Source organism: Chanodichthys erythropterus, chromosome 9 (assembly GCF_024489055.1).
Source record: "Chanodichthys erythropterus isolate Z2021 chromosome 9, ASM2448905v1, whole genome shotgun sequence".
NCBI classification, from domain to species: domain Eukaryota; kingdom Metazoa; phylum Chordata; class Actinopteri; order Cypriniformes; family Xenocyprididae; genus Chanodichthys; species Chanodichthys erythropterus.
The window spans coordinates 2,062,231-2,089,730 of NC_090229.1; the positions used below are offsets into that span (position 1 = coordinate 2,062,231).

General features: G+C 41.1%; 4 protein-coding genes across 8 annotated transcripts in view; all 4 read right to left on the reverse strand.

Moving 5' to 3' along the window:
- pggt1b (protein geranylgeranyltransferase type I, beta subunit) overlaps positions 1-7,898 on the reverse strand; it is a 9,180-nt gene extending 1,282 nt beyond the window's left edge. The window contains exons 1-8 of the mRNA XM_067394193.1: positions 7,766-7,898; positions 5,057-5,175; positions 4,876-4,943; positions 3,703-3,854; positions 3,490-3,622; positions 2,762-2,807; positions 1,976-2,160; positions 1,528-1,636 (exon numbers count right to left, since the gene is read on the reverse strand). Of these exons, the coding sequence (XP_067250294.1) occupies positions 1,528-1,636; positions 1,976-2,160; positions 2,762-2,807; positions 3,490-3,622; positions 3,703-3,854; positions 4,876-4,943; positions 5,057-5,175; positions 7,766-7,878 (925 nt within the window). The 5' untranslated portion in view covers positions 7,879-7,898. The remainder of the gene's footprint in view (positions 1-1,527; positions 1,637-1,975; positions 2,161-2,761; positions 2,808-3,489; positions 3,623-3,702; positions 3,855-4,875; positions 4,944-5,056; positions 5,176-7,765) is intronic.
- Positions 7,796-13,710, reverse strand: LOC137026740 (coiled-coil domain-containing protein 112). Of its 4 annotated transcripts, none has more exons than XM_067394191.1 (10): positions 12,294-12,497; positions 12,121-12,212; positions 10,552-10,641; positions 10,394-10,469; positions 9,942-10,323; positions 9,460-9,867; positions 9,279-9,374; positions 9,022-9,140; positions 8,034-8,111; positions 7,796-7,932 (listed from the first exon to the last, which is right to left on the reverse strand). In XM_067394191.1, the coding sequence occupies exons 1-9, from the start codon at positions 12,338-12,340 to the stop codon at positions 8,081-8,083; spliced, it is 1,341 nt and encodes a 446-aa protein (XP_067250292.1). In that variant the 5' UTR covers positions 12,341-12,497; the 3' UTR covers positions 7,796-7,932; positions 8,034-8,080. The 4 variants fall into 4 exon arrangements, 3 of the variants coding, with proteins under 3 accessions (XP_067250292.1, XP_067250293.1, XP_067250291.1); XM_067394192.1 differs by lacking the exon at positions 12,294-12,497 and adding an exon at positions 13,668-13,710 and having other exon boundaries at positions 7,859-7,975; positions 8,085-8,111; XM_067394190.1 differs by having other exon boundaries at positions 7,859-7,975; positions 8,085-8,111.
- An 876-nt stretch (positions 13,711-14,586) lies between these two features.
- On the reverse strand, positions 14,587-23,883 carry fem1c (fem-1 homolog c). 2 transcript variants are annotated; one of them, XM_067394189.1, is made up of 3 exons: positions 23,024-23,297; positions 21,516-22,086; positions 14,587-17,928 (listed from the first exon to the last, which is right to left on the reverse strand). In XM_067394189.1, exons 2-3 carry the CDS (start codon positions 22,057-22,059, stop codon positions 16,625-16,627), a joined length of 1,848 nt encoding a protein of 615 aa, XP_067250290.1. In that variant the 5' UTR covers positions 22,060-22,086; positions 23,024-23,297; the 3' UTR covers positions 14,587-16,624. The 2 variants fall into 2 exon arrangements, with proteins under 2 accessions (XP_067250290.1, XP_067250289.1); XM_067394188.1 differs by lacking the exon at positions 23,024-23,297 and adding an exon at positions 23,325-23,883 and having other exon boundaries at positions 14,588-17,928.
- Positions 23,884-26,464: 2,581 nt separating this feature from the next.
- Positions 26,465-27,500, reverse strand: part of lzts3b (leucine zipper, putative tumor suppressor family member 3b) — a 15,246-nt gene continuing 14,210 nt past the window's right edge. Inside the window, exons 4-5 of the mRNA XM_067393414.1 lie at positions 27,195-27,425; positions 26,465-27,112 (exon numbers count right to left, since the gene is read on the reverse strand). Of these exons, the coding sequence (XP_067249515.1) occupies positions 26,465-27,112; positions 27,195-27,425 (879 nt within the window). The remainder of the gene's footprint in view (positions 27,113-27,194; positions 27,426-27,500) is intronic.

A 27,500-nucleotide genomic window follows, 5' to 3' on the forward strand; every position in this document is an offset into this window, starting at 1 on the left:
TCCAGGATCGAGTCTGGACACCAGCAGCCTGTTCCACACGTTTAGAAACCGTTCAGTCATCAGCCTGCATTATTGCAACATATTTTTTAGATAATTATGTTTAACAGCAGAAAGACTACATTACCCAAGATTCTGCATAGAAATCAACACCAATCAGAGGATCCTTTAGCGCCGCTCACTCCCATAAAGCACTGCGAATAATAATGTCACTCTCTAACTACTTTAATATATTTATATATATATATATTTGAGCTGCCAAGCAATTAAAATAATTAATCTAATTGATTACACGATGTGGCGATTAATCTAATTATTTGCAAATTAATTGCACATCAAATTTGGCTGAGAAATTACTCTCAAAAGATCATTTAAAGTCATTATTGTGTTAAATGAGAAAAGCATCATTACATAAAGAAGCTTTAGAAACAATAAATTGATTCAACAGAATTTATTACACAAACTTTTAGGTTTCATGAGAGTGAGTCGATGATGATAAAATTTAAGTTTTTGGGTGAACTATCTTTAATGGGTTTTTTATTAATATGTAATATTTTTTTAAATTCTAAACTCTAAATAAGAAACTAAAACTGCCAGTAGGTGGCGGTAAATGTCTAAACAAGTAAGTCACTGAGTCGTTCATTCATTCGATTCGTCGTTCAAATGGCTGATTGATTCAGAAATGAAATAAACGGCTCTCTCTATGAATGAGTCATTGAATCATTCGTTCACCCGACTGATTCGCTCAAAACGCAGATTCATTCACAACAGAAACGCTGACATTTTTGCCTGATATCTTGAATTTTAGGCTGACGTTGGTCTGGGGTGAGTGCGTTAAATAATAATTTAAAGCATTATTTTTCTATAACTAATTAATTAAATTAATGCGTTAAATCGACAGCCCTAATTTATATACAAGCACTTGTTTTGCAATAAACAAAATACATTGTTTCTATATTCAAAATCAGCATCTTTAAATCAATAGTTTTATTTATCCATCATTTTTAATGTGATGATGTCATTTTGCAATGCTTCATGGGATTGTAGTTCTGTGGTTTTTGAATGTTTTTGCTTCAAATTAAATGTAGATGGTTGTTTGCTTCATGGCTTCAAACTCTTTTTTTAAATACTTTTTTTTAAATTTAAAATATTAAAATATAAGTGTTTCTTAAATATTAACGTCCTCCGCTCGTTTCTGCATCACATGTCGTAAACTACGCCTTCATTCTGATTCCTTGTGTTCATGTGTGTATTTCACACGTTCCCATGAGGCACAGCATTGTGTTCATCGGCAGTTTGGAGACCATAAAGCTCGCTTGACTTTGATCGTTTTAGAGGTCAGTGTGATTATTGGTCACGAGTAACAATGAAGCGCATCATATCTACAGATCTCCAGGAACCCGAGCGTCTTCCTGCACAAACACCTCATCAATTACACATTCATCTCTGCTGGATCGAGTTTCACTGTGGTTTCGACTGACAACGGCAAACAAAAGTTCTCCGGCATTGTGAGCGCTGCTGTAATCTTACCCGGATGACTGTCGGGCCATTTAGCGAAGCCGCCCACCAAACGGTCCTGCGTGGACAGAATGTAGTTCCGGTTCTTTTCAAAGTTGGTGAACTGGAACACGTCCAAGAGCTGCGGGACGCAAGAGGAGCACATGTGACTCAGAGAGGCGAATGTTCCTCATTTCAATAATTAATGCACAGAATAAAGGGGCGGGGCCTGGTTGAGTTAGTTAGTAGTGTGTTGAAACTGGCGGTTATGTTTAGGGGCGGGACATTTCCCAAACACCAATCACAACACACTGCTCAAGCCAACCAATCAGAGCACACTGTGCTTTTCAGAAGGAGGGGCTTCATAGAGACAGGAGCGTTACTGACAGACTGGGAAGAGAGGAGCTGAACAATGGAGAATATGAGGAGAATAATCAACGTTCGAGATATCAGGTGCAGAAAGACATCCGGACTGACGTACCTCCAGCGTCGCTCCCACCCAGAAGGAGTAGCAGGTGTCCACGGGTTTGTTGGGACGGCCGTGGAAGCCGTTCTGCTGTCGGAGGATACACCAGCGCCGGATTCGGTTCAGCTCGCGCTCGCTGAAAACATCCTGCAGCTTTCCCATCATGCAAAGGGATGCAATGGCACAAAAGGTGGATCCACCTGTGAGAGAGAGAGAGAGAGACGGGAAGGACAGGAGAAGCTTCATGAGTCAGTGTTCACTGAATCACTTCACTGAATCAACACCCGACTCGCTCACTGAACCGATGCCCGTCTGTGTTACATTCATTATTCATCACAATTTCAACACAAAACACAATTAAACTATATAAATACATAATATCATTCAGTTTAATATTTGATACAAGTTTAGAAATTTTCTCATTTTACAAACATCTATTAGTGAATAAAAGCAGGACGGTGCAGTAAAACGTGTTCAAGTGTCTGTTGATCCTTCGGTAAACACAGACGTGATCATATGACTTCTGGAGCAAACAGACTGACTTCACCTGATCAGTTATGAACACATTCATCCCTTCTTTTTGCTGTAATTGATAAAAAACACCATCATCATTTACAAGTAAATCACACGGTGTCCCAGCGCTGGACATGACACACTCTTTACATCAGAAAACACTGTCAACGTTCAAACTAAGAAACTCTTGCCATCTTAACATTCAGACACGCTCGAATGACAGCACTTCCTACTTTCAGTTCTTGGGAAGGTCGTTTATTGACAGTGTGTAAAAGAGTGAAAACTCACCATGTGACTCCAGTCCGGCTCCTTGACCGATCCCACTATCATATGACTGAACGACAGAGAACATGAACATAATGAGCAGGAATCAGTCTTTAAAGTGTTCGTTCACACAAACATGATCATTCACTCCATCTTCAAACCTGTCTGACTTTATTTCTCCTGTGTTGAATGTGAAAATAAAAATCTGTATTGTAAAAAGTGTAATATAAACGAAGATGACTTGACTTGTGTGTGGGTCAATGATGTGACGGGTCATTTTTTCTGTCCAAAGGCCTCAATAATAATAAAAAACAACGATTTGACATCCAGAGTGTGTAAGGCAGAACAACTAGACTCGATCTGAAGGGTTTAATTATATTTTGCGTCATATAAAGGGATTTGAAAGATTTTGAAGTGTCTAAAGGTCATTCGGTTTGTTCTGATCTTCACATTCTTTAGTGTTTCTCAGAAGGAAAGTAAATGATGTCAGAACGATCACTTCTGTGCGAGCGCGTCATGTGTTTATGGATTGCTGTGATGTCAGCTGAGCGGATGAAGCGGATTTACCCTCTGCAGCGTCTCTGTGTCTGTTTATAGCACATCCAATGACAGACTGGATTACATCATGCTCCCCTCGGCTCGACCTCTGACCCCGGCTGACTCTCTCCGCTGGGGGTCAGGAGGTGAATGTTTCGGGATACCGGTGAGGATCGAGTTACGGGAGAAGGATGATGGTGCATTATGGGACTCACTGTGCTTCTCCTGATGTAATCGATGGCTTTCTGGCAGTCCATCCCAGTCCAGTCGTCCAGCATGTAGCAGATGCAGGCGGCACAGTACACGAACCTCATGTCGTTCTCACTGCCTTCTGGGACAGCGTAAAAGCTGCAGGGCAAAAACAGCAACACATTCATACGCTGCAAACGTGATCTATGACGAGAGGAGCGCTGACGATCCTGACAGACCTGCCGTCCTCCAGCTGCAGCGCTCTCAGCCCCTCCAGACACGCCGCTTTGTTGACGCGGCTCAGATCGTCACCCAGGATGATCAGACACGCCAGCCCGGTGTAGGTCATGGCCACGTGACCGCTGTCGTACGGATGAGCCGAACCGGGACCCTGCGGACAGACACGCGCTTCCTCACTATATAATATAATTTAACGTAATATAATATAATACGTGACCCTGGACCACAAAACCAGTCATAAGTCACATGGGTATATTTGTAGCAATAGCAACAATACATTGTATGGGTCAAAATGATCGATTTTTCTTTTATGCCAAAAATCATTAGGATATTAAGATCACAACATATTTTGTGAATTTCCTACCGTAAATATATATATAAAAAAATATTTTTGTGAGTGGATATGCATTGCTGAGGACTTCATGTGAACAACATTAAAGGTGATTTTCTCAATATTTTGATTTTTTTGCTCCCTCAGATTCCAGATTTTCAAATAGTGGTGTCTCGACCAAATATTGTCCTAACAAACCATACATCAACGCAAAGATTATTTATTCATATAATAGAATACAATTTAACATATAATATTAAGTAATATAATATATTTAACATAATATAATTTGACGTAATATACGTATATTTATGTAATTATCATATAATATAATAAAATTTTACATAATATAAAATAAAGTAATATATTTAACATAATAAAGTAATTTCTTTAACATAATATAATTTAACATAATATAATTTAACATCATATAATGTAATACAGTATAATTTAATGTAATATAATTAACATAATATAATAAAATACAATATAATGCAATTAAACCCACAAACCTTTCATAAGTACTTTATGTACACAACTTTTTTTATATTCTTTAGCAAAATGTGATTAAAATTTAAAACACATAATTATTGCAGTTATCTCAAATAATAAATGAATCAATAATCACAACATTCTAGATGAAATATAATAAATGAGCAGTTTAAAAACCTTTTTAAGTATTCTAAAGTTTGCTTCAGATAAAAACACTCAAATGGATTCAGCGTTGACCGTCAAACACGTCTGTGAAAGAGTTTGAGTGAAACAAACATGTTGAGAGACGGCTGTAAAGTGAGCTTCATCAGCGCTCTCTGCTCAGTTCTGCCCCCTGCTGTCTGTGTACCTTAGAAGTGTTGTAGGGAACGCCGATGTGAGAGGAGCCGCGGAAGCCACAGCGTCTGAGATTGGACTCTGAAGAGAAAACACACGTCTGATGAGAAATAATCCAAACTAATTACTGACACGAGCAACGAGCTGATGATAGAGAGAGAGAGAGAGAGAGAGAGAGAGAGAGAGACACTCACTGTCTTCAGTGGGAAGAACCTGCAGTGAGTAGATCCACTCGATCAGACCGGGTTTATCCACGACATCCAAGGCATCGAGAACATCGAGACCCGACAGAGCGAAGAACACTATAGTCAACCTGCGGCGGAGAAACAAACTCTATAAACTCTATAAAGAAACTCTATAAACTCTATAAAGAAACTCTATAAACTCTATAAAGAAGCAGTGCGGGTCAGAGCGTCAGCCGTCAGTTTTTGCTCTTCTGTAAATAAACACATGATGAGAGCAGAAGAACCGCAGGAATATACAAATAAATACATAATATAAAAGATTAAACTAAACAAACAAGTACATTTTTATTTAAACACAGAGTAGATTACTACAGAGAATAGGAAAAAACACACTGTGACATCATCAACACATTTATAATATTAATTTCTGCACAGATTAATTGTGTTTTTATACATGAACATATATAACTGTTTTTTTTAATGTTCCATAAAACGGTTTGAAAGTTGTGAATTTTGATAATGTCATGTGATCAGGAGCTATAAACAGTACATTATTTACAGTAAATGTCAATGTAAGATAATAATCATATTAAAATAATATAATCATTGGTGTTAACAAAAGGGGTCTATTTAAATTAATTATCATGAAAGGGTTAGTTCACCCAAAAATGAAAATAATGTCATTAATTACTCACCCTCATGTCGTTCCACACCCGTAAGACCTTCAATATATTGATATTGTTCAATAATATTGAACCACTGTACTCACATGAACTGATTTAAATATGTTTTTAGTACATTAATGGATCTTGAGAGAGGAAATGTCATTGCTGGCTATGCAGGCCTCACTGAGCCATCGGATTTCATCAAAAATAACTTAATTTGCGTTCTGAAGATGAACGAAGGTCTTACGGGTGTGGAACGACATGAGGGAGAGGAATTAATGACAGAATTTTAATTTTTGGGTGAACTAACCCTTTAACATACAATATTTTATCCACATAGCATCAGAACAGGCACGTTTTATTTGAAATTGATTATTATTGATGTATTATTATTAATATTAGTATTATTAAGCCAAATATAACAGAACTATGATTGCTTTTCTCTTTAAGGAAAGTAAATCCAGTCATTGTTTATTATAGTTTAATCACTGTATAAACACATACATCATGAACTATAATGATCGATGAAGAACACTCAGTGTGATTCTCTCCAACAGTTTACAGCAGAATTACACAGTGATCTCGCGCTATTACAGTGATATATGTGTGTGAGTGTTTACAGTAATGTGTGTGTGTGACCGTATTTACAGTGTTTTACTACAGTAATGTGTGTGTGTGACCGTATTTACAGTGTTTTACTACAGTAATGTGTGTGTGTGACCGTATTTACAGTGTTTTACTACAGTAATGTGTGTGTGTGACAGTATTTACAGTGTTTTACTACAGTAATGTGTGTGTGTGACCGTATTTACAGTGTTTTACTACAGTAATGTGTGTGTGTGACAGTATTTACAGTGTTTTACTACAGTAATGTGTGTGTGTGACCGTATTTACAGTGTTTTACTACAGTAATGTGTGTGTGTGACCGTATTTACAGTGTTTTACTACAGTAATGTGTGTGTGTGACCGTATTTACAGTGTTTTACTACAGTAATGTGTGTGTGTGACAGTATTTAACTACAGTAATGTGTGTGTGTGACCGTATTTACAGTGTTTTACTACAGTAATGTGTGTGTGTGACCGTATTTACAGTGTTTTACTACAGTAATGTGTGTGTGTGTGTGACAGTATTTACAGTGTTTTACTACAGTAATGTGTGTGTGTGACAGTATTTACAGTGTTTTACTACAGTAATGTGTGTGTGTGACCGTATTTACAGTGTTTTACTACAGTAATGTGTGTGTGTGACCGTTTTACAGTGTTTTACTACAGTAATGTGTGTGTGTGACAGTATTTACAGTGTTTTACTACAGTAATGTGTGTGTGTGACCGTTTTACAGTGTTTTACTACAGTAATGTGTGTGTGTGACTGTATTTACAGTGTTTTACTACAGTAATGTGTGTGTGTGACAGTATTTACAGTGTTTTACTACAGTAATGTGTGTGTGTGACCGTTTTACAGTGTTTTACTACAGTAATGTGTGTGTGTGACTGTATTTACAGTGTTTTACTACAGTAATGTGTGTGTGTGACAGTATTTACAGTGTTTTACTACAGTAATGTGTGTGTGTGACCGTATTTACAGTGTTTTACTACAGTAATGTGTGTGTGTGACCGTTTTACAGTGTTTTACTACAGTAATGTGTGTGTGTGACAGTATTTACAGTGTTTTACTACAGTAATGTGTGTGTGTGACCGTATTTAGTGTTTTACTACAGTAATGTGTGTGTGTGACCGTATTTACAGTGTTTTACTACAGTAATGTGTGTGTGTGACCGTATTTACAGTGTTTTACTACAGTAATGTGTGTGTGTGACAGTATTTACAGTGTTTTACTACAGTAATGTGTGTGTGTGACCGTATTTACAGTGTTTTACTACAGTAATGTGTGTGTGACCGTATTTACAGTGTTTTACTACAGTAATGTGTGTGTGTGACCGTATTTACAGTGTTTTACTACAGTAATGTGTGTGTGTGACCGTATTTACAGTGTTTTACTACAGTAATGTGTGTGTGTCGCTCCCGCGGTTCTGTGCGGCTCGTGTCTCGGTACCTGCTGGTCTCGTACGGCGCGTATCTCTCGGGCAGCACGTGCAGACAGCGCTGGAAGAACCGCACGTGCCGCTCCCTCAGAAAATCTACCTGGTCAAAATCCGCCATCATCATCACCACCACAACAGCAGCAGCGAAACACCACTGTCAGCGCCGCTTCCGCTTCCGCTGCACAAACACGCGGCAAAATAAGAGTCTCTTCCGCGCTGCTCTGATTCTGAGTGAAGATGTTTAATGAGAGCGAAGAAAAACTTGAAGAAAAATGCAACATTTGAGTTGATTTGCTCCAGTAAGTTATGCAGAATGAGCAGAACTTTCACAAGTCTTGTCTCCATGCTGGAACAGCCCTGAGAGGAAAACACCATCATCATCATCATCATCATCATCATCAGAGTAATAATGACAAATGTGTGCTTGGAATATTGTCAATAAATCAGTTTATCTATAACTGTCTGATTCTGTCTCTGACTGAATCATCATCATCATCATCATCATCATCATCATCATCATCACGCACATTAAGAAATACTATAGTTTTTTAACCATACTATAGTAAAGTACTTGAATTGATTTGTTGTGGTAATTCTACAGTTGCTGTGATAATATAACAACTATTGTTATATAAACAAATTACGTTACCCAATACTGTACTCATTTTTACAACTATAGGGTACATTATACTATAAAATAGACCAGTGGTTCTCAAACCTGTCCTAGGGACCCCCAACCACTGCACATTTTGCATGTCACCCTCATCTAACACACCTGATTCAAGTCATCAGCTAATTAGTAGAGACTGCAAGAGTTGAATTGGGTGTTAGAGATGAGGGAGACATGCAAAATGTGCAGTGGTTGGGGGTCCCTAGGACAGGTTTGAGAACCACTGAAATAGACTACAGTTTACTGAAGTAAAAACTAAAGTATCAGTTCACTGCAGTTAATATTACAGTATGCTGTAGCATTCATTAACAGTGTAAATACTATAATATACACAGTATACTACGATTTACTATAGTATGGTTCAAAAACACTATAGTATTTACTATCATTTATAAAAAGTATCTTCACCATCACGACCATCTTCACCATCATCACCACTATCATCATCACAATCATCTTCACCATCACCATCATCATTATCACCACCATCTTCCCCATCATCAACGTCATCTCCACCATCACCACCATATCCACCATCATCATCACTACCATCATCATCACCACCACCACTATCATCATCTTCATCATCTTCATCACCTGTGGAAGACGTGCAGCAGCGGTGCGGCTCCAGATCCAGACGGGCCGATCTCTCTCATGCGCTCCTCCCAGACTTTAGTGCGCTTCCACAGTCTGGAGGGATCGCGGCTGACGTGAACCTGACGCAGATAGAGCTGGGGCTGCTTCATTTGTTTTAAAATATTCAGTAATATTATTCTAAAAAATAAATAATAAAACCTCAATGCCAGCTCTGCTTGTGAGATTGACACATCACTTATAACATCTCTTCAGCTAACCTTCTCCTTGAGTTTCTCCAGCGTCCTCTGCCGCTCCCAGCGCTCCTCCTCTTTACTCTGTTTCTCCTGCAGTTTTTCCTCCAGACGAAGTGAATCCTGAGGAGAGAAAGAGCAACAGGTCATTGAGTCTCAGTCCCTCTGGATCTGCTCTACTGGATCATCAGCACAGATCTCAGCTCACTCTCTCCTGAAAGCGCTTGATGGCCTCGGCCGCCTGTCGCTGTCGCTCCTCTCTCTCCGCCCGCTGCTGCTCCTCCTCCTCCAGCAGACGCAGCTCCTCCTCCTCCTTCTTCTGCCGGACGCGAGCCTCCACCATCAGCTTGACCTCCAGCTGTCGCCGTTGCTCTTCTTTGGCTCTTCTTCTCTGCAGGATCTCGTTCCTCAGCCGCTGCTCTTGCTCTTGTTCTCGCTCTTGTTCTCTCCGGCTCCTCCAGGCCTCCAGCCGCTCGGCCGCCTCCCTCCGCCGCTCCTCCTGCTTCAGCCGGCGCTGCTCCTCGTCCTGCGGCTCCGTCCTCGCGTCGTCTGCGTCCTGCTGCTCTCTCTGCAGCTCTCGCTCTCTCTGCTTGGCTTCTCTCCATCTGTGGACGGCCTGGAGGACCAACAGACGCAGTTAACCTTTTTCCCCGATCACATATTTTAGTAAACGTAATAAACTTGACGCACCTCCCTCTTCTTCTCCTGCCGGCGCCGCAGCTCCAGAAACCACTCCTCGTGCAGCTTCAGCTCTTCCTCAGTCTTTCCAGGTAAATAAAGCCTCACTTCTTGTCTGTACGAGGGCTTCCCGCTGTGCTTCGTCCACACTTTCAGGAAGCTCTGGTGGTCGTACTCGTCCCAGCCGCCCCGCGGGCCTCCCGTCCGCTGGAGGAAGGTCTCGAGCTCCGTCACCTCCGCCGGAAGATTCCTCCCGTCGTCGCGCAGCCGGTCCGAGCGAGCGCCGGGAAGACGGACGTCTGCTTTCACAGGCAAACTCCAAGCCTCAATCTTCTTCTCGAAGGCACAGATCTCCTGCCAGAAGATCCTCTCGTCTTTCAGCAGCTCCTCAAAACTAGAGAGGTGTGTGTGAGAGCAGGAATCGCGCGGCACTGAACACATCTGAGCAGAAACACGTCTCGTACCTCTGATGCTGCGTGTCTTTGAACATGCTGATGGAGTTCTCGATGTCCATCATGGTGTCTTTTAATCTGTCAATCACTGAAATTCAACAGGAACAAACACACACGAGCTGAATTAAACACTAAAGCTCTGTGGGAAATGATCAGTGGTGGAGTTTTACCATCTGGAGACGGTTTGGCGTCCATGAGCTGCTGCTGGAACCTGAAGACGGCGTTCTTGAGTTTCTGCAGCTGCTGCTGAACCTTCATCACTGACGGACAAACACTGATATTAATCTTCCATCATGACACTGTACAGATCGCACAGTTATGAGATTAAAAATTCAAAATGATGACGTTTTTTATCATAATTTAGACTTTTTATGTAATAATTATGATTTAATCTCATAATTATGCAGTGTCATAATTTCTACTTTTCATGTCATTAAAGAGGATGTTTTGTTTTATACATTTTTGCAATATTACTTCAAACTGTCTTTACTAACTGATAAAAGACTATTTATTAGGTGCACTGAAAGGAATAATATTAATATACATCATCTGTGCACGAGGTAGGGCCTTAAAAACATAATCTGATTGGCCCTCTGGCTTGTCAATCACTGCCGTGACGTTCCTTGTGAGAGACGAGCGGCTGCGCTCCAGTAACTCTCCACACTCCACAGGCGCCGCATGCGATGTTTTTATCAGGAGTAACAACTGCAGATTACGAGTTACCTGCGGTGAGTCCGACATAATGAATCCACTAACACGACACAGCGAATGCCGGTGGTAACGAGTTTTGGGAGGCGTTCCTCCGAAGGAGGGGGTTGTTCTTACGCATGCGCTCATTTCAGAAACTCACTAACAGTCTTTGGTTTCTCAGTCGATGAAAAGATCCTCTTTAGCACCTTTAATATGATTTAGTATGCCATAATTTCAAATGTTTGTCATAATTTAAAATTTTCATCTCATAAATGACTTAGTATGTCATAATCTCGACTTTTTATGTCTTCATTTCCACTTTTCATGTCATAAATATGACTTTGTATGACATCATTTGATTTTTTATGAGATAATTTCAAATTTTCATGTCATTACTATGCTTAGTATATCATAACATAACACTGACATCTCATAAATATGACTTAGTATGACATAATTTCAATTTTTTGTCATAATTTCTACTTTTCATCTCAAATATGAATGAGTGTGTCATAATTTTGAATTTTCATCTCATAAATATGACTTACTATGTCCTAATCTCGACATAATCTCGTCTTCATTTCCACTTTTCATCCCATAAATATGAGTCAGTATGTCAAAAGTTCGATTTTATGTCATTTACAAAAGAATATTTTTTATTGTGGCGGACAATGCCTTCCATACACACCTCACAGTGAACTTTGAACCCTCATAGCCCCTGAACCCCTGTGTGTGTTTGTGACATATCAGGACACAAATGTGTATAATGACATGGGTATTACAAGAAGAGGTGATTATGAGGACATTACTCCATGTCTCCACTTTTCAAAAGGCTTATAAATCACACAGAATGAGTTTTTGTGAGAAAGTAAAAGTTTCCTGTGATGGTTAGGGTTAGTGTAGGGGGAGAGAAAATACAGTTTGTACAGTATAAAAACCATTACGCCTATGAAATGACCCCACAATTCACAAAAACAAACCTGTGTGTGTGTGTGTGTGCGTGTGTGTGTGTGTGTGTGTGTGTGTGTGTGTGTGTGTGTGTGTCGTACTGTCCGCGCGGAGCTGATTGTTGAGCTCGGTACAGTCGCTGAAAGTGTGTCTCAGATCGGTTCTTCTGCTCTCTCGCTCCTCTTTACACAGTCTGAGAATGAAGAGAATCTGTCATAATAATCCATAAACACACGAGAGTCTCAGTAAAACAGAGTTAAATGAATTAACTCACAGTCTTCTGAGACCTTCCGCTTCCCGTAGAAAATCCGAGGCAGACATTCGGTTAAATTAAGTGCGCGATCAAAACGAGAAACGGCTGAACGTTATGATCATATAATCATATAATTAATCATATAATCATGTGCAGATATCGAGCTGAAGTCAGTCAGTGAATGATCCGTGTGGCGGCTTTGTTTTGAACTGTTGCCATAGCAATGAGTCCTTTATAACTGCCACTGCGGGTGACGTGTTCAAGTCGTGTTTACGAGTTCAGCACAAAGTCGTAAATACGAGTGGGAAAATATAAGTTAAAAGTCCACGAGAGATTTTAGCCTTTTTGTTTATTTACAGCAAGCGGAAGAGGTTCAGCACTTTAGCTAACGTTCTCCCAATGTTCTCTCAATGTTATGAATAAACGTTATTTCAGTAACTTTAATAGAACGTTTGTTCAGTTATCTGGTCCTTAATAACGTTCTCAAAATATTATCACATTATTCATGAAACGTTTTAGGTGGACGTTCGTCTAACGTTTTTTAAATTATCACTTGTTCCAGAACATTCTTTCTTTCTTTCTTTCTTTCTTTCTTTCTTTCTTTCTTTCTTTCTTTCTTTCTTTCTCTTTTCAAAAAATAAATAAATAAATAAATAAAAAATAAAAATACAATAAGTGATTTAAAACATATAAGAGAAGGAAAAAACAATATCTATAAAGTGTTATAAACAATGATTGCATTTCTGAAAAGGAGCATTAAGCAAAAGCTTGTTATTTTTATAGTTCCACTATATATTGTATGTACATATTGTGTGTGTGTGTGTGTGTGTGTGTGTGTGTGCACCATCACCCTGTAATCACTCATCATCATCATCATCATCGCACTCATCATGAAGAGTTTGCGGTACACCACAAGTGATGTTCGTGTAGATTCATGTAGTTTCTCAAATAATATTCACCCAGTTCAGTCTCCCTGAACCCTCTCGAGTTTATGTAAAATATCATGATTTATGGTGTCAAATGCTTTCTTTAAATCTGTAACTACAAAGTGTCAAACAAACACTTTAACTCTCAGTGTCTTGAAGATCAACACATTCTTTGGGTCAATCAGCTAATTACGTGAAAGCTATTGTTATCACTAAATAATTGGTCATCTGTGTCTGTTTCAGAGGGTTTTTAGAAAGCGAGACAAGATCATTGTGTGAAAACACACTCAGATATTTGCTTAGTTTGGTTTTCTTTGATCACCAGAACTTTATCCAAGATGATTTCATAATTTTTGATGATTTGGATTTATTAGATTTGACTGAATAAAGATTTAGTTTAAGGTTTATAATGGGTCTTGTCATGCTTTAGGCCCATTTCTGTGAAAATATCCTTATCACAAGAACAAACCTGGTGTTTCACTGCAGATCCGGAAGTTCTTCACGCTGATCTGAGTTCAGATGTTGGACCAGAATCAGTGTTACTACACCGTGTGCAAAACCTGCCAAAGAAGCCAATGAAGAACAATCACTCCACTATATAATGACCTAAACTGCTTTAGTGACGTACATTTCTTCAGCTGTTAATGTGATCCTGGACGGATCTCTGTCGGAGCAGCAGGTCTGATGTTCTTCTGCTGGATCTGCTGGCAGTGATATCTCATGACACACATCGAGCACACGTGAAGCTCACGCTGGCTTCATCTCTGTACCTGAGCGCTTCTGATGTAGCTCAGTATGTAGGACAGATTCTGAGCGCGACATTATTCAAGGTTATTTAAAGACGTGACAAAAGTAGGCTAAGTGTCACGTGTCGACTCCCGAACGAAAAACAGAAAGACAAGTCAAGCGGGATGATGAAAGAGTTCCTCAAAATTAATAAAAGATGGTGATACTGAAGATAATTGTCTGAATTCAGCATTAGAGGTTAGATATACACAAAAAATTAAAAGCCCTCTCATGTGTAAAACACTGTATGGGCCAGAACTGGTGCAAACTGCTGTCCCAGAACCATAAAAACACATTTAAAAAACATTTAAGTATTCAAATCTTAGTTGTTTACTAAGATTCTTCCATTATCTATTGAATCCCACAATAATATTTAAAAAAAAATCATCATTTATTGGGTACTTTCAATTGGGAGGAGTCTGTCCTGAACCCTGACCCCTAAATTTCAACTTGTGAAAATATTGAAATCATTTTTCCATTTTTGATTTTTTTTTAAGTGAAAAATAAATAAATAAATATAAATATATATATATATATATATATATTTTTTTTTAAATCATGAAACTCAATGTAAAAAATGTGTCCCGGATGTTCATGTCACTACCGAAACAAAACACTTTTTCTGCAATTAAGCAAATTCTTTTGGGTGTTATTCTATAAAATGCAGTCTTTATGTGTGGGTAATAAACTAAATTTTATCAAATAACACTCAATAATATGTTTTAGTACGTGAATTAAATTGTGTCATGTTATTAAGATATTATAGTGTTTATTCAAACTAATGAATCCTTCACTTTGAAATCAGTTTGATAAACTTTATGAATTTTACAAAGAAAGATCGGATTCAAAATACAACAAATCTCTTAAATTACACTTGAAATATTGTTAAAATTGTTATTGATTTAGCTGTGAGAACATTTACAAAAAAAAAAAAAAAAAAACAACAAAAAAAAATGTATTTACAAAGAAGATTTAAACAAAATCTCAATAGGTCAATGTGACTCTTCTGATTAAATGATTTATTATTGTGTTCCGGTAGTGACAAAATTGGGGAGATGAAAAATATTCAAAACTTTCTGAAAATACAATATGAGAATTAACTGCACAATTAATAGAAATGTGTAGCTTTGATATTATACAATTTGCAAACATACCAAATTTGTGGAAAACGACATTTTTTCACTTTGAACCCGTATATGCTCAAGTTCATTCATGTGAGCCTGAAGCATCAGATATTAAGATGTCAGAAGACTGAGCAGAGAAATCAGGGTTTGTTTTAAAGACTAAATCACAAACATGCAGAAAAAACACAATATCTGACTGACATCTAACTGCTTCTGGGATCTGTTTGTGTGTTAGAGTTAGTCACATGATGAAACACAGTAAATATACCCACGCATTTCCAAGGTAAACGGCATTGAACGAGAAAATAAATAAAGGGATTATCCATCAGCTTGTGAGACATTCAAAAAATTTCATTCTGACTTTAAGGACATTTCAAACGAGACTGAAGGAAAGTGTTGGGTTGGGAAAGCAAGAGTGCAACAGTCCAACCAGGAAATGAAGGAGTGAAAAACCGAAAACACTCAGAGCTCCAGCCAATCATCCGTCAGAGAGAACGAGCAGAACCAGGGGAATTCCTGCATCACGTCATTCGCTCAATCACACGGTGGCGAAATAGACAAGTGCCTTTTATTATTACAAAGAACAAAAATATTTGCTAAATTATCTCTGAAGCGCACCTGACTCAGTTATGATGTCATTAGATGTGATGTTACGCTGCTGATATTTCTGTCTGAAGAGGTTTGAATCATCATCACATGACTGAACGTCACTTGTGCTCTGAGGAAAGCCTGGTCACATGACTGAGTCACTGAGAAACGGGGACAAACACTCGAGTGCAACAGAGGTTTATTATCAATTATGCTCTAAGGACATCAACAAGCTTTATGCTATAGTAATATGAATATCAAATTTCACTGCAATAAAGTGCAAGTCCCTTTGACTGTACATTTGTTTCATTTACTAGTGTATCGTGCTGTAAAAGAATCAGAAGCCCTTGAGTTCAAACCGTTGAACTTAAACTACACAGAGCTGAAGATTCATCATCATCACAAAATAAACCCGACTTCAAGCTAATGTCGGTGCAATATTTCTAAACCGTTACACTTCAGCTCATGCTGTGCAATGACTATTGGGCCAATGGTTTGGTTTTTACAGCTCGTCCGGGTTCAAAGATCACAGATTCAAAACCTCGTGCCAAACAGAACCAGTTCATGATCCAGATGAGGAGATGCTGAGGAAATGTACAGTAACAAAAACAAAAAAGAGAGGCATTCACATGAACACGTGGCACAATCCAGTAACACAGAACAGTCCCGACATTACAGCCTGTGCATAGAGGAGTAAAAGCACTTATGGTATCTGCAAACATTAAGCACATCTTCATCTTCATCATAATGCTTGTTTACTCTGGAGGGGAGCGATGACAGCGTTCCAGCGAACCGGCGGGTCCTACCGTCTTTGCATAGAGATAGTAAGAGAAAGCAAACCCGTCGACAAGCGGCAAGAAACACAGAAGAAATCCCAGCAAAGATGGTAGGAGGAGCTGCATGCCGATGATCCCGAGCCGGAGCGTCACTATCTGTGCAGCAGCACGAAGGCCTCCAGCCGCTCGGGGATGTTGCCGCGGTACGTCAGGCCGTGTTTGACGATGGCGCGCGCCGCCAGACACTGCAGCGTGGTGTGGTTGATGGGCTGGATCAGGTTCTTGGCCATCTCCTTCTCGTCCAGCAGGTCGCACGCCGTCTGCTTGAAGGAGTTGGTGCTGTCGAAGTGCGTGCCGCAGGAGATCAGCAGGTTCATGATGTCGGGGTGGTTGTTGGACGCCGCCACGTGCAGCGGGCTGTTGTCGTCCTCGTCCCGGCAGTTGACGTCCGCGCCGCACTCCAGCAGGATGGACGCCACCTGGAAGGACGGGAACTTGCAGACGGGGTAGCGGCCCACGCAGGTGGTGTTCCGGTCCACGGCCAGGTGCAGCGGGCTGAAGCCGTTCTTCCCGCAGGCCTGCAGCTTGAGGAACTTGTAGATGGTCTCCTTCTTGAAGTGGTCCTGCTCCACCGTGCACGGCACCTTCTCCAGCAGGCAGATGAGGTGCAGGATGATGGACAGCACCTTGCTGAGCTGGGCCGGGTCCGGGCCGGGCCGCTTGACGGCGCGCTCGATCTCCAGCACGCTCTTGCCGAGGATCTCCATGAGCTCGTCGAAGGACACGGAGGTCCCCAGCAGGCCTTTGGCGCGGTCCTGCAGCATGAAGGAGAAGAGCTCGGCGAAGGACAGCAGGCTGCTGGCGGTCATGGGGCTGAGCGGCTCCAGGTTGCTCTGCTGCATGTCCAGCGCGTACTTCCACAGCTTGATGCACCTCTCGAAGTTCCCCGAGTCGGCGTAGACGGCTCCTCGGTAGCGGATGTAGTAGGACGTGTCGGGGTGCGACGGGCCGAGGATGCGCTCGCGGATGAGCAGCGCCTGCATGCGCATGTCGTCGGGGTCGGCGATCAGGCTGTCCAGCTCCTCCGCCGTGTTCACCTCCTTGGTGTAGTCGTACGCCATCACCAGCTGCTTGGGCTCTTCCTTGGAGAGCACGTGGTTGGAGTCGCCGTGCCGCAGGTCCATGGCTCTCTTCCAGTACTTCAGCGCTCCCAGCAGATCCCTCTTTTTGTCCACGAACGTGGCGCCCAGCAGCTCCAGAGCGTTGATGCGCTCCGTCCGGCCCGTTTGCGGGTGCTGCGTCAGGAAGTCCACGATGTTGGTGTGGCCCGTCACGCTGGCCGAGAGCAGCGGGGTCATTCCGTAGCCGTCCTTCTCCATGGTGGCGCCGTACTTCAGGAGCATCCTCATGATCTCCAGGCTCCCGGATTCAGCGCAGTCGTGTAAAGCCGTGTTACCTGAAAGACAAAAAGCACAGAGAGCCGAAGTCGTCAGGATCCGCTGATGAACAACAAACACTGACCAACGGCCCAAAACCGCCAGAGACGCACAAAGATTTAAAGGGGTTCTGTCATGCCGTTCCACACCTGTAAGACCTTCATTCATCTTCATGATGAAATCCGAGACGTTTATTATGACTCAATATCTACAATCAACACTTTCAAGGAACTAAAGACATCGTTAAAACAGTCATGTGACTGCAGTGGTTCAACATTAAAGGAACACTCCACTTTTTTTGAAAATAGGCTCATTTTCCAACTCTCCTAGAGTTAAACAGTTGAGTTTTACCGTTTTCGAATCCATTCAGCCGATCTCCGGTTCTGGCGGTACCACTTTTAGCATAGCTTAGCATAGTTCATTGAATCTGATTAGACCGTTAGCATCGCGCTTAAAAATGACCAAAGAGTTTTGATGTTTTTCCTATTTAAAACTTGACTCTTCTGTAGTTAAATCGTGTACTAAGACCGACAGAAAATTAAAAGTTGTGATTTTCTAGGCTGATATGGCTAGGAACTATACTCTCATTCAGGCGTAATAATCAAGGAACTTTGCTGCCGTATCATGGCTGCAGCAGTGCGATGATATTACGCAGCGTCTGTGAGCCCCTGCTTTCACAGGGAACGTGCCTTGCAACCATGGAGACGTTTGTGAGAGACGCTGCGTAATATCATCGCACTGCTGCAGCCATGGAACAGCAGCAAAGTTCCTTGATTATTACGCCTGAATGAGAGTATAGTTCCTAGCCATATCAGCCTAGAAAATCACAACTTTTAATTTTCTGTCGGTCTTAGTACACGATTTAACTACAGAAGAGTCAAGTTTTAAATAGGAAAAACATCAAAACTCTTTGGTCATTTTTAAGCGCGATGCTAATGGTCTAATCAGATTCAATGAACTATGCTAAGCTATGCTAAAAGTGGTACCACCAGAACCGGAGATCGGCTGAATGGATTCGAAAACGGTAAAACTCAACTGTTTAACTCTAGGGGAGTTGGAAAATGAGCCTATTTTCAAAAAAAGTGGAGTGTTCCTTTAATGTTGTGAAGAGGCGAGAATACTTTTTGTGCACAAAAACAAACAAAAAATAACGGCTTTATTCAACAATCTCTTCTCTTCTGACATTATCTTACGCAGGTGACGCAGTAACAGAGTGAAACTTCCGTGTTTACGTCAGAATGCCGGCTCAGTATTGGCCGGAGCTGGTCACATGATCAGTTGACGCAGGAGCCGGCCAATAACGAGTTGCGTTCTGACGATGAACCTGGAAGCAATGGACGTAAATAAGGAAAGAGATTGTTGAATAAAGCGGTTATTTTTGTTTTGTTTTTGCGCACAGAAAGTATTCTCGCCTCTTCATAACATTAAGGCTGAAACACCTGCAGTCACATGACTGTTTTAACAATGTCTTTAGTACCTTTCTGGACCTTGAAAGTGTTGATTATATTGCTGTCTGTGGACGATTCATATACCTCTCGGATTTCATCAAAAATATCTTAATTTGTGTTCTGAAGATGAACGAAGGTCTTACGGGTGTGGAACGACATGAGGGCGAGGAATTAATGACATTATTTTCATGTTTGTCTGAACTAACACTTTAAGAAGACAAAAGGTTGGTATTATATTGTGGGTGGAAGTGAATAAGCTTGGTGCTGGTAACCCAATGCACAGGACAGTGGTGACACCACAATAAAAATATTCATGATTCGAACACTGAAAATAGAGAAAAATACAAATATGCGTGCACTTTGTCATTGAATAGATATATTTAAAATAATGTAGGCCACTTTTACTGCTAACACAAGACATTTGGCATTATCAGGACCCACAAATATTCCTCCGCTGCATTATTCAACATTATATAGAGTAGATTAATGTAGTACGGACACTAAAACTCTGAAAACTTGAATTTTTTTTCTCACATAGTAATTTTAATTTTGGGTGAATACATATCGCTTCTTTTTTGTATTGTGATATTTTGTGACACAATATATTATTACGCCCCTAACCCTTATTAGGACATTACTTGTACCTGTTCCTAAAGCCCTAACCCTACATTTTATTCCCACTATTAAATAACCTTTAGGAACTTTATTTCCATTTTTCGATTTATTTTCTCACCTCTCTATTTCCTCTCCATGCTGATAATTGATAGGAAAAAGAATGAGTTTGGAAAAAGATGGATTTGAATTAGGCAGGTACATTTGGTGTCCAAAGTCATTATTTTTTCTGCTTTCTTCAAATGATCATATTTTTAATTATTTTAATAATTTGTTACTCGTTGTCACAAGATGTTACAGGCCTAAACAATATAATATTTTGTTTAAAAAGTGTCTAATATAGCTGAAAATCATGATTTCTTGTTGTCCAAATAAGTCAGTGTCAATTCTGTTACCGTCAAACTCTGAGAGTAACAGTGTGTAACGGAACTGATAGTCATACACAGAGAAACACACACTCTCACACACACACTCTCACACACACACACACTCTCACACACACACTCTCACACACACATGATTGTCAACACTGTTACTCTACCGTGATAACAGAGTTTGACGGTCAAAAGTACCAAATTCGGTACTGAAATTTAAAAAATGTGACGCTTTGAGTGCAGTTGAGCGGATTCATAAACACCTCTGATTGGCCACTGTGTTCACGTGCTCATCAGATGTGTCTGTGATTGGCTATAATGATCAACACACGCTCCTTTGATTGAGAATGATGGCTAGAGCAGTGGCTGGGATATACGCTAACCTACCAACATCCGTTGGGATAAAACAAAAAAGACGTTTTAGTCGCATAACATCAGTTAATGTAAACGGCAGCATGTCACAATCGTTTTTATCGATATTTAGAAAATATCACAGAAGTTTTGCGCATAATGGAAATGCGGCTACTGATGACTATTTACAACGTTTTTGAATTGAATGATTGTTGATCATTGTAGCCAATCACAGACACATATGATGAGCGCGCTGACCAATCAGAGGCGTTTACGAATCGCTCAACGAGTCACATTTTTAAAATTTCAGTAATTTCTTGGTAACAAAGTCGGTACTTTTGACAACTGTAGCCTGAATTAATCAGTGTCAATTCTGCTACCGCGGTAGAGAAACAGTGTTGACAATCGTGTGTGTGTGTGTGTGTGTGTGTGTGTGTGTGTGAGAGAGAGAGAGTGTGTTTCTCTGTTTACTGTCAGTTCTGTTACACACTGTCAGCACTGTTACTCTAGACGGTAGTTTGACGGTAACAGAATTGACACGGACTAATTCAGAAAACAAGAAATCATTTTTTTCAGCTATATTAGACACTTCTTACAGAAAATATTATATTGTTTTGGTCTGTAACATCTTGTGATCCATGACAATGAGTAACAAATTATTAAAATAATAAAAAAAAAAAGAAAGAGTTTGAACACTAAATGTATCATCCAGGCAGATACTGAAGCTAACGCCCTCATTCTGTTATCAGACAGGTTTCTTTTGTAATTTTCTCTGGCCCAATCAGTCACTGGTGGGCGGAGCTATTGGCACTGATATGATACCTTTGACACTCTTCCTGTTGACGTCGGCTCCTTTCTCCAGCAGGTACTGCGCGATCTCCCGGTGGCCTTTATAGCAGGAGATCATCAGGCACGTGTGTCCGTGTCTGTTGGCCACTTCCAGATCGGCCTTGTGCTCCACCAGGTATTTGACAATATCCAAATGTCCGTCGAAGCACGCGGCCCTGAGCGGGGTGGAGTTCGTGAGAGTCGTGTTGTTGACAGAGGCACCGTGTCCCAGCAAAGACTGGACGACTTTCAAATGTCCGGCGGCCGACGCGGCCCACAGCGGCGGCGCTCCCTCGATGACCTCGCCGTCGAAGTTCACCGAGCCGCCGATCTCCACGGGAGCGCAGCAGCACTCGATCAGGAACTCCACCAGCTCCAGGTGCCCGTAACGGGCCGCCATGAGTAACGGCGTGGCTCCGTTGGTCTTCTCCGCCATGAGCTTCATGACGTCGTGATCGCTCTTGTTCTCCAAGAGTTTCTGGAGGAGCCTCAGCTTGCCGTCTCTGGCGGCGTTGAAAACAGCCGTTTTTAAATCCATGGCACAGGGTTTCCCTGCGGCTCCGTCCTGCAGATGAAAACAACACAAAATCAGACATCTTAATGCTTTACGCTTTCCACACAAGTCTGCATTGTTCTTGTGAACGTTTTGCTTTATAGCTGAACTGAAATCAGTTTATATTTGATGAAGTTTACACAGTTATTGAACTGAACTGAATCAACAAGTCAGCTTTCAAATAGACAAATTCTGCTGTAATCAGTCATTATTCACATCAAGAATAGTTCGTCCATTTTCAACCCAGCATATTTTTTACACTGTAGAAAAAATATTTTATCAAATTTGAACTTTTGTCAGATCAACTTAAATAATTAATGTGGTTCAGATAACACAATATCTTGAGTTATTGTGCCATTGCCATTGGTATTAGCTCAAATTTTTTATTTCAATGAACTCAAAATTAAGCAAATTCCTTTTTACAGTGTAAAATCAGACACATAATTACTAGAGGCAACAATAATAATCAAAAAGTGAACATTTAATAATAAGCAATTTAATAAAAGTATGTTTAATTATTATTCATGAAACTTAAGAAATGTTAATTTCCAACATACTTTGGGATCATTTTAAGCGAGCAGTACAGTAATTTTTAAACAATAGTTGAGTTAGATAAAACTAAATTTTTTAACCCAACCGCTGGGTTTGTCCATTTTCAACCCAACAAAAAATGTTACTTCTGATATTTTATTACTGTTTAAAGCGCTATAGTAATAAATCTTGACAAATAAATCACATGAAGGTTGAAGTGTAAATGTTTTTAATCACGTGACACTGACATATCTACACTGTAAAACATATATATATTTTATCACAACTTTTGTCAAATCAACTAAGATAATTAATGTGGCTCAGATAGCACAATATCTTGAGTTTCCGTTGATTAAACCAATCGCCTTCATTAACTCAAATTTTTAATTTAAATGAACTCAATTTAAAGGCAACTTACTTTTTCAAGTTAACCCAACAATTCCTTTTACAGTGTACGTATATAAACACTTACTATATAATGACGATCGATTATACAGTTTAGTGTCATTATATACAGCAAAACCTGACCAATCACCATCAGCTATTCCAGAATGTCATTAATACTATCATTATGATCAGAGTTTCTGTCATATTCACTGTTCGGGGTGTCTGACGGCAAACAGCAGTATTTATCGAACTAGATGTCTCTTGTTTTCTCTCAGACCCGTGAATAGTGCTCGTGTTTCGGTGTCTGAGGCTCCGGAGGCCGCAGCTCTTACCGCTCGCGCTGATCTCCGCCTCGATCGTGTCCGTTAACGGCCCGGTTGTTCGGTGTTGTCAGACACACAGACCGTGACGGTACTTTAGCTCATGTCGAGTCCAAATAATACAAAAAGATAAAAATAGAGTCGCTGCGGCTCTTCCTCCCCCGCTTCCTGTAACATCGAGCGCGATCCTCCTCATCAAACACTCGCGATCATCGCGGCATAACGAGCTTCACGGAACAAACATAATTCTGCTTTAATGTCCATTTCTGCTGTAATCTCAGTTGTTTCTTTCAACTCGACGAGTGTTGCTCTACTGCTGATTTTTCCAGTCTGTAACAGAAGGTTCCGCCCCGCTGTGAGTGATTGACAGCTAGACGGTCCAATCACGGTCTCGTCCAAACGTTTTCCATTTAAAGGTAAACGAAAACAGTCACGACGCGAGACCGCGCGCTTCTAATAACGCGGTCGCGCACATCACGGATCTGACGGATTCATGAAACATCGTTTAACTCATTAATGAGAGACTAAATCACAGAAATGAACGAGGCATCGAATATAATCTTCCTCCAGATTTGCCTGTTCACTGCAATATGCGTTTCGTCACAGCGCCCGCTAGAGGTCACGCGAGAAACACCATGAGAGATTATTGTAATATTATAGATTTACTGTTTGTTTTATGATCTATTTCATTTTTATATCTGAAGATATTATGACTATAATAATAGTATATCATAATGGTTATGACTGTAGCTATATTATTGTTTTTGTTCCAGACAAATATAAACTAGGCTGTGGTATTCACAATACACTTACTATTTATCAAACGTCTAAAAAAGACGATATGGATTGATGTGTCTTTATCGTTTAATGTGTTTTTGATTGATTATGCTTTTACCCAAGTCATTACAGTAACATAAATACAAACAATAGAAGTATAAAAACATAGCATTTGTTCTCTAAATCAATTAATTACATCATTAAATCAAATAATTACATCAGAACTACATCAAAAGGAATGTGGTTTTGGAAATTGTTGATGCATTTGAACCATTTCATAGGTGAAAAGTATTCCCTGCTGAAAAAACAAGTTAAAACCAGCCTAAACTAGTCTGGCAAGCTGGTTTTAGAGGGGTTTGCACTTCTTTACCCGGCTGGGAGACCAGCTAAAACCAGCTGAACATCATCTTAAACCAGTTTAAACCAGCTGAACACCAGTTGGGACCAGTCAACCAGCACAGACTGGTTTAACTGTTTTTTTTTCCCAGCAGGTTACATGTTACAGAAAAACAAAGCTGAAATATCGGCTTTATTAATTCACAATAATCAGAACAATGAAATAACAGTAATTTTCATCTTTTCAAAATATTCACACTCAATATGTTGGTATACTGGAAATAACGATTTCACATAAATAACCATCATATTCACAGCCTGCCTGTCTACCCACGACACCGCAACGTCACATCAGAACATAGCAGCAACTCTCAGAGAACCTTCCAGAAACACCAATGTAGAATAAGTAAAAGCAAGTTCGGTTGGCTTTTATTTTGCACCGAATGAAAAAAAAATCTGAGACAAAAACAACTTTTCTTTTTTTCAAGTAATTCTATCTGCAGATAGGAGCCCTCGGTTTGTCGTCTAATGACCCCTGGTGTTCACGTTGAGTCACTGCAGGCAGTAGCAGTGATGGGAACTGTTGCTCCCCACCATCCCTGAAACACCAAACCATCACTGAAGCTTCCAGATTCCTTCAAATACTGAACACATCCCTCTGTCACACACACCACCGGTCAGAAGTTTGGAGTAATTAAAGGTGCAGTGTGTAAATTTTAGAGGCATCTAGCGGTGAGGTTGCGAACTGGCTCAGTCCACCGCTCACCCCTCCCTTTTGGAGCACATGGAGAAGCTACGGTGGCCAACACAGGACAAAAATGTCATCTGAAGGCCAGAACACACCAAGCCGTCGCCGACGAACAAGTGGCGATGAAAGCAGACTGTGGGGTTGGCTCACGTCGGCAGCGCCTGTGTCCAAAGTTGCCCTGACACACCAAACCGACGCTAAACAGCTGACGGCCAAGTAGCACATCAGTTCTGCGCCTGCGTGAGATGAAATGCCTTTCCAAACCAGCAGGCGGCAGTAGCTGAATAGCCAATCAGAATGATCAGATGGCCTGACGAGCTCCAACGCCGATTCAACATTTAGAATCGGCCGGAAAAAAGCAGACGAGGACTTCAGCCGACGGTGAGAACCGTCGGCTTGGTGTGCTCCTGCCTTGAGATGGCAGAGAGTAGCCAGTCAAGCAAACGCGCTCTGTAGAGCAGTTTGTCCGTTCAGGGCTACTGTAGAAACGCAAAATGGCGACTTTGATGTAAGGGGACCCACGGTGTATGTAGATAGAAATGTCTCATTCTAAAGTAAAACATAACAGTTCATTATGTAAGATCTTTATACACCACTGAAAACATAGTTATGTATATTATATCGCATTTCTGTCAATAAATCCTCATGAATATTACACACTGGACCTTTAAGATATCAGAAACTTTCTTCTTACTTATCTGCATTTATTTGATGAAAAATATTTTTTTAAAAATATGAAAAATATATGAAAAAATGTGAAATATTATTCCAATGTAAATCAGCTGTTTTCTATGTGAATATATAGTAAAGTGTAATTTATATCCAGTGATCAAAGCTGAATTTTCAGCATCATTACTCCAGTCTTCAGTGACACATGATCCTTCAGAAATCATTCTGATATGATGATTTGATGCTCAAGAAACATGAAAACACTTGACATGATTTCTGAAGGATCATGTGACACTGAAGACTGGAGTAATTCAGCTTTGATCACAGGAATAAATTACACTTTACTATATATTCACATATAAAACAGCTGATTTACATTACAAAAATATTTCATAATTTTTACATTATTTGTGATCAAATATTAGCCTTTCAAACACATTAAAGTATCGTAATTATTCCAAACTTCTGACTGGTAGTGTAGAACCCCTTTCATATCGCTGATGAGCAGATGTCAAAAGGTCAATAAAAGCTGGAGAAACGTGTGCATTCGTCGTTCTTTCATCTCAGCCGTCTTCGGGTCTCTGTTGCGCAGACGTCGATTGTCTCTTACAAAAGTTCATGTCTAAATCTCTGTGGACTCGATCCGCTCCAAGCGAGAAGGTCCCGGCCACGGTGGTGCCAGCTGATGCAGGGCGGGCGGTTTGGGGTCGTCCGTGGCCGGGGACAGAGTGACGGTCACCGGGACGGGAATCGAGAGGCTGACGGGCGGCGGGGATCCGGGCGTCGTGACCAGTTTAGCTCCGAGCTGCCCGACTCGCTCCTCCAGCGCCTGGTTCCTCTGCAGCGTCTCCACGTAGCTGAGCTGCAGCTGTGCCTGGTACTTCAGCACGCGCTCTTTCTCATCCTGCCAGGTGTGGCGCTCCTGAGCGAAGGTGAGCGCCTGCCGCTCGCGCTGCTGCCGCTCCAGGTGCAACTCGCCCTGCAGACGCTCCAGCTGACGCCGCAGCTCTCCTGCCTCCTGCCGCTGCGCTTTGGCCTCGTCGCTCTGCAGGCTGAGGAAGGTGTCGACGGTGGCGCTGAGCGGCGTGAGCGCGGTCAGGGGTTCGGGTGTGCGGGGCGAGTGCAGTCCGGCCCACGGTAAACTGCTGCTGCCGCTGATGGCGCTCAGAGCCGCGGCGCGATCGTTCCTGCAGCTCAGCTCGCTCAGAGCCCGTTTGAGACCCAGAACCTCAGCCTCGAACACCACCAGCTTGTCACGCAACATCGACACCTGCAGAGACACGAACCACCGCTTACAGCATGTGTGGAGCCATTTAAAACATAACAAACACTGGATATGAGTATGTGTGTACCTCTGTCAGCGTCCTCTTCAGTTCTCCTTCACATCTCTCCAGCTCTCGGCTCTTGTTGGCATATGAGTCCTTCAGGCCGATCATGGTCTCCTCGCGCTCCTTCAGCTGGGCGTTGAGCTCCTTCAGCTGACCCCTGAGGGCCACCATCTCTCCGGCCCGCTGCGTCACCTCGTTCTGACTCTCCCGCAGCTGCTGCTTCAGCAGAGAGATCTCGCCCGCCTTCTGGCACAGCTGCTCAACGCAGAACAAACACAAGTCACTGTCTGTGAACCCCTTTGACTGAAACTTGAAAAATGTACAAAAAAT